The 6,625-nt window shown below is 43.7% G+C and overlaps 1 protein-coding gene across 1 annotated transcript in view; it reads right to left on the reverse strand.

Moving 5' to 3' along the window:
* The window catches only part of YWHAH (tyrosine 3-monooxygenase/tryptophan 5-monooxygenase activation protein, eta), a 20,567-nt gene that overhangs the window by 12,322 nt on the left and 1,620 nt on the right, over positions 1 to 6,625 (reverse strand). Inside the window, exon 2 of the mRNA XM_009330856.1 lies at positions 6,342 to 6,512. Within this exon, the coding sequence (XP_009329131.1) occupies positions 6,342 to 6,512 (171 nt within the window). The remainder of the gene's footprint in view (positions 1 to 6,341; positions 6,513 to 6,625) is intronic.

A 6,625-nucleotide genomic window follows, 5' to 3' on the forward strand; every position in this document is an offset into this window, starting at 1 on the left:
GCTGGGGTTGCGCTCGGCGTGGAAGGACGCACCGCTTTCACGTGGCCGACCCTGCCTCTGCGCCATTACGGCTTTGTGCTACCCTGAGCCTTCCAGCGCGAGCTTTGTCCTGCAGTGTTTGCACAGTTGTGTCTCATTCCAGTGAAATAAATGTATCTTGCACCCCAGCTGCTTTCAAACATTCCTAGTTGCGGGGGTGGCAGGCAGGGGCCGATTCTGCTGCCTTGCCGGAGAGATGCAACTAAATTCAATTTTGCGACGTATTTTAATTTGTAATAGTCGAGCTCTTCTTTCATAAATTGACAGAGTACCGGCCTTACATAAAAATCGTCTCAAAGGAGAAGCGTTGCATGAATGACACAGCTGCTGGTGGTGGCTGCAGAAATGCTACATCCATGTTACTCATCTCTTACGATAAATCACAGATCAACTTTTTCTATTCCTCCCACAGCCAGCATTTAAACATCACTGCACCTGTGGGGAGCTGCTGTACCTCCGAGGGAAAGCTTTGCTCACCACCAGACAGTTCAGCGTGAGAGCCGCGGACCACAGCGCCCATACCGATTTAAGCTCACATCTGTTCTCGCCCCCAAAGAGGAGAGAACGCAGGTTAGCAGGCAGCGGGCAGGGGACCGAGGCTGGTCTCACTCTGACACTACTCTCCCATCATCCCCCCTGCTCTTGCACGGTTGCAATCCAGTAAATCCAGTCCGTTGTGTCAGCTCTAACTGGCTGGCTTTTGCGCATTAAGCCCTAATGTCGTTTGAAACAAATGCTGCAGTTAGTTTTAAACAGGACTAGATGAACATTGCTGATTTTTTTAAAGGACATAAATAAATATTATGACAAATAAGAATAAATGGTAATAAAGCACGAAAGATAAAAATCACATGTAGCAAGTTACAGACCCATCGCCAGAGGATTCAGGAAACACAGCTCTTTGCAGTGCTGTGAAGCTGAACGGTGCCTTCTTCCTAACGGGTTTTTACTTTCACTGTTCTAAGAGAAGGCGGTGACATATAAAACCTTAACAGAATGGATCCCAAGTATCAGTCTAATTCATTGTTATCATTAATGCAAAACTTGTATTGATTTTACCTAAGGATAAAGTTTTATCTATGGACAGCAGGAACATGTTCTTGAAAAGGTGTGATTCAATGAAAAAATACAGATTTTAACGTATCTAACACTTATGCAAGAATAGCGAGAGATGGGCCAGCCCAAAATGCCCAATACACTTCTCCGGTTTGGAAACTGCAGTTATGACAACTTCTTAGCAGAGATTAGTCAGTCTGCGAAGCGTTCCAACAGGTCTGAAAATTTGTAGGGTCTACCAAAAGCTTTCTAGTCTCGTACGGCAGTTTCAGACTCCCGAGGGAAACAGATTACAAAGTATTTTTAAAACCAGTTATTCACCCACTGAACCAGACAATCTGGCTTAATCTGCCAAATATATGTGGATATATCTACACATGCACAAAAACATTCTCAATAAATGCTTTTGGTTTCCTTAATTGAAGCCTCTATATAATGGCTATTTTTCAGTCTAAAGCATCTCAGAAATTCTTAACCTTGAATCCACACGGTGATATGTCACCTCATTGCTCTAAAACCAGATGCGTGTCTAAATCCAGCAGTTGCAAGGAAAAGTGCTAAAATAAGGCAACCTTGTATGCAACATTTCTACAGTCTGACTGTAACCTAAAGAAAGTGAAGAGATTGCATTTCACATCTATAAGGTCTGTGGGAGAGTACCTATATTCTCCTGCGCGTACACTGCCTAGTGCTCTGGATCTTCAGCCATAATAGTGGCTCCACAGATCTATAGAGGTACAAATAAAAACAAGTTAGAGCTCAGGCAATGAGTTTTAATCTGCTACAATATTTATAAGCTGAGTTACAACATCTTAAAAAGAAAAATGGAAAGGAAATGGAAATGTCAGCAGACCTTTTACTAGAGTGCTGAATGGGGTGCAGAACACTACCTAACTCCGTGGTTCCCCTGCCGAGCTCGGATGCCAGGCACCGCACGTGACGTTACAGAGCTCCGCGATTCCCAGCTAAGCTCAGGCAGGAGCTCAGAAACACTGCTCTCATGAGGCAGGATTTAGAGTGTTGGCAAAGTGACCACACCCAGCAAGAATTTGTAGATGGAGAAACTTATGGTACTGAAAATTGCCCCATGACCTAAGGCAGTGGCTGTGCTCCACAGGCATATCTGATTATTGGACAGCACCAATGTCCCACAAATAGCTCCCTGCTGAAATGCCATTATAGTTCACTGCTCGGCTCCACACAGGGGCACCAGGGACACCAAAGCAGTCCCGGAGGGCGTCTCCCCAGTGCTGATGTTTAGCTGAGGGGACAGAGCTAGAAGGTACTCTGGTGAGGAGGAAACACAACAAGGAAACTACCCCATGCCATTCCCAGCCTTTCCCCGTGGCAGAAAGCCTCCCCTTTTGGTTGTTCTGATAGCACGCACCTTTTGCGGCACTCTTCCCGAGACTCACAGAGCTAAAGCAGTGGTACTACAAAGTCCCTGCCACTAATGTCCTCCTCATCCCTGGAGCAAATGATCTTCCCTCTCCTTTCTGTAGCAAGGAAATGTTTTATTTAGGGAACTGCTAAAAGTCTTGGGGTCAAGACGGTGAAAAACAGAGAGAGAACAGAAGCAACTACCAATTGATGGGGGAGGTTAACCAGCTTCCACACCACAGCAAAGGAAGTAGAGATGAGTATGGTAGAGAGAGAGATGGAGAGTTCATGGGCACCTGATCTTGGAAATACTATGACTGGCACTTACATGGGGCATGACGCTCAGATAGTGCTATAAGGGCAGATTCTTTCACAGGCTTAGGACTATCTATAATTTTTATTGTTAGAAGCCTGGCGGCACATCCCCCCAATAAGGTGAGGAAAGGTGTTGTAACCAATGACAAGATCAGAGCACGAGATAAGAGTGGGTGTAGCTGAAATGTGATGATTCTTTCCCAAACCACAAGGGACTATAATTTCAATGATATATTTCTAGCCAAACCATACACCACAGTTTAATGAGCAACAGAACCCTCTAGGCTGTCACTGTGTGTGTGAAAATATTCTACTATTTGTCATATTTCAATTTCATATTAATCTTGAATCATTCTCACAGAACCTCCCTCATAACTCAAAGGTAAAATCTAGAATGAAGGGAGAAAGATTCCACTGCCTGAGTGCTGCTCAGCAGCAGTAGGGTTCATGCTGTAAATTGAGGTAAAGTACATTGTATATCTACTCACCAACACGGCAAGACCTTTAAAACAAAAGGGCGGTGATTTGTACGAAACCTGCGAAGCTCTTGCTCCCTCGTGGGAAAGGTTGGGTCTGTATACTGAAACCTAGTTGGGATCACTGCAGTATATTTAATACCACTTGGCATTCACACAGAGTAGCCTTTTGCATGTTCAAAATCCTGCGCAGACACGAGTTGATAAATCCTCAGCACTCTCTGGCAAAATGTGCTATTTTCAAGCGCTTGCTCATTTCAGAGCCCAGTGAAGAATAAGCACTGTGTCTGAATAAAAGATTATGGCAGTGTTTTTACTTGCCAGAATGATTCAGGGATATGCACAGGAGGCTGTGAAGCATGCTCAGTTGTGGGGGTTTCTTTTAAGTGGCAAGAACACAGTAGCTAATTGAAAGCAGCTTTAACTCTTTATGAGCTGCTTCAGACCACAGTGTTTGCTAGTCCTGTCCAGATATAAGAATGTGTTCTTATTCTTTACGTAATCAGAGGAAAGTAACCAGAACTCACAAGCATGAACAGGAAAACATGAAAAAGCCTGCTTATCAGAAGCTGTCACCAGAGCACCATATTGAAAAAAAGGCTCTGCATGGAAGAGGAAAAAAACCCAACCTATGTTAAGTAAATACTGAAAGTAAAAAAACCAAAACAAACAAAAAACCCTCAATCCTACTAAATCCCAGGGGTTTTCAGAGGTGCTGAGCATTTGCAGCCTACAGATTAAGATCAGAATTTAGATGTCCAGCATTTCTGGAACCACCCCGAAGACACCTCATGCTGGGCATACACGATTAAGGACTCAGCATCAGCAGCCACATTTAAAAAATAAGCCTAGATCTGTCTTAACAAATAGATTTTTACTGCTCTTCAAACTTTACCAAAGTGGATTAGTCTGACTTAGAACTGGATTAAATCCCACTGAAAATGATTGATCTGAAACAATGACCTTTCACTGTAGAACATAACATGAAAGACTTTGGGGATAAGACTAATGAAGTGCAGAGATAAAACAAAATGCCTTTGCCAACATTTTCAAAAGTGGCCTCTTATTCTGGGTGCCCTACTTGAGTCACTGCGTAAGTGCTCGTTTCCTCTGAAAATGAGGTCCCAAGCAAGTTGAGCCAGGCATCCAGAACAAGAGACTGCCTGAAAATATTGGCCTTGAAGTTGTATCTCCTAACATTTGTCCCGAGTGGGCCTCAGATGCGCCCATTCAGTAACCGTGCTAGCTCGTGGAACTGTCAATGGGACTGAAAGCAGGGAAAGCTGCTTCTCATGTCATTAATCCTCGCTAGCGCTGCAGTGGATTAGTTCAGAGAAGTTTTTCACCAGCAGCTGCCATGCAAGTCCTCCATACGGCCATTTCTATACCACACTTCTAACTTAGAACTACTGATAGGCAACAGCTCAGTCTCTGTCCTTGCCGGTTTTAGGCCTGTCTGTCGAACTGCCAAGAGGAAAGCTGCCTCTAGCAGCAGTGCTGGAAAATATGGATGCCTGCCTATTGGGAAAGTGTCCTTCTCTCCTCAGGGAGAGCTAAGTAACAGAACTTCTGAAAGTGCTCCTAGATTTCCATCCCCTTTCTGTGATCAATTAACACACATAAGTACTGTTCTTTGGGCCCTTAGATGCATTTTAAGATAAAAAGGGCTTTGTTTTTTCTATCTAGGGCAAGCTCCTTCCTTTGATAGGCCATGCCATGTTGAGGAGGAGGAATGACAACAGCAGGTACAGCACATTCAGCTCAGGGCAGGTCAGCCACGTGCTCAGAGTGCTTCTAATTACAGCCCCAAGGAAGAACAACATCAACACATCCAGAACTTGCTACATATGGTAGGATAGGGAAACCGGAACGTGACTGGGATGTAAATCATACCTAGGAAACGAGAACAAGGTAAGACACAAACTGAACAATGCAAATGCTAGCCCAACGTGAATACAATAGAGAGAGCTCCACTACACTGTCTTTCAAAGACTAACTCCACCCAGCAGCACGGGCAGACAAGGCCAAACGCTAAGCATCATTGGCATTCAGCAGAGATTCACTTGATCTCTTCATCTACTGCATGGCTATGCATCCCATCTGTTCTAGCTCATGGATGGGGAAGCAGCAGCCTACCTCTGAACTCTGCTCAGCAACCTGTAACTCAGCATGGTCAAGTCCTGTGAGATCATCTGTAGGCACAGCTTGCAAATTCTTGTCCAAATGTGATTAGCTCCTCGAAAGCGTTTTGTGCAGATTCAATATCCAGGTGGCACAGGGCAAAGATGCTAGTGGGCCAGAATATACTGTATCTCAACCACTTGACTTTACATCTCTTAAAGAGAAATACTTCTAATTTGCTGGATTTCACATATCAAGCTTTGAATCATCTAACATAAGTTTCCAGAAAAGTAATAAGTTATTTCATCTGGGAAATGACCTAGAAAATTCAATTGTCCTCCAGAGAACAACTGTGCCAAATCTGGAAATGAAATTCGTCAAGTGAAGTGTAAGAGAAAAAGCTTTAATTCTGCTTTAGCTGCAAAGCCTTTTTCAGATTTAAGTTTGGAAAAGAGACTTGTCGTTCTAGCACTCCTTAGGAATTCTGGTGAATTGAGCCGCCTTTTTTTAATTAAAAAGTCAAAACAACTGTGTTCTTGAACTATTTAAAAAACTTGCAAGGCCTTAAGACACTAGTATTGTTAAGACAGTAGAACAAAGGTCAGTTACCTCCAAAACCAAAATACATGCATTCCCTAGCATGGGTTGTTTTCTTAGAAAATAATCTATTTAATTTTGAATGACAGGTACCTAAAATTTCTATAGAGGTGGAGTAGTGTTAATCTAATCTTTATCATCTTCCCTGGCAGGAAACAGAACTAAATATTTGAAAGGAACTGAAATACGTCTCATTTTAAGAGAGGCATCGTTCCTCTTTACTCCAACACATCATTTTTCAACAGCGGGAAATGTAACCACCCTGCCTTTCATCCACATGTATTACATACCATTGACTAGCTAAATCATAGTAATCGTAGTGACATGACATATCATCAGGGGTGAGAATTAAAGTACCTTGTTTGGGATCTCATACAAAAATCTGTCAAGATCCAGTGTGAATTTTGCTATTGGGCTGCTGCTTCTGCATGAAAGCCGTTTCCCTAGTTGGCGTACGACAGCGTCTTGTTTTCTTTCCACCACGGGCCGCAGAGAAGACGCAGCTCTTGCCCACCACAGTGCAAACGCCTAGCAAACGGATTTGACGCAGCGTGGCTGGGATCGCGATACCTTTCGCCTACGGTCAGCAGCAGCAGTGCCGTATGGTATAGCTGGCTCCTGCGCCCGAAGAGTTACGTTTC

This window comes from Pygoscelis adeliae, unplaced genomic scaffold (genome assembly GCF_000699105.1).
Source record: "Pygoscelis adeliae isolate BGI_AS28 unplaced genomic scaffold, ASM69910v1 Scaffold358, whole genome shotgun sequence".
In the NCBI taxonomy this organism is placed as follows: domain Eukaryota; kingdom Metazoa; phylum Chordata; class Aves; order Sphenisciformes; family Spheniscidae; genus Pygoscelis; species Pygoscelis adeliae.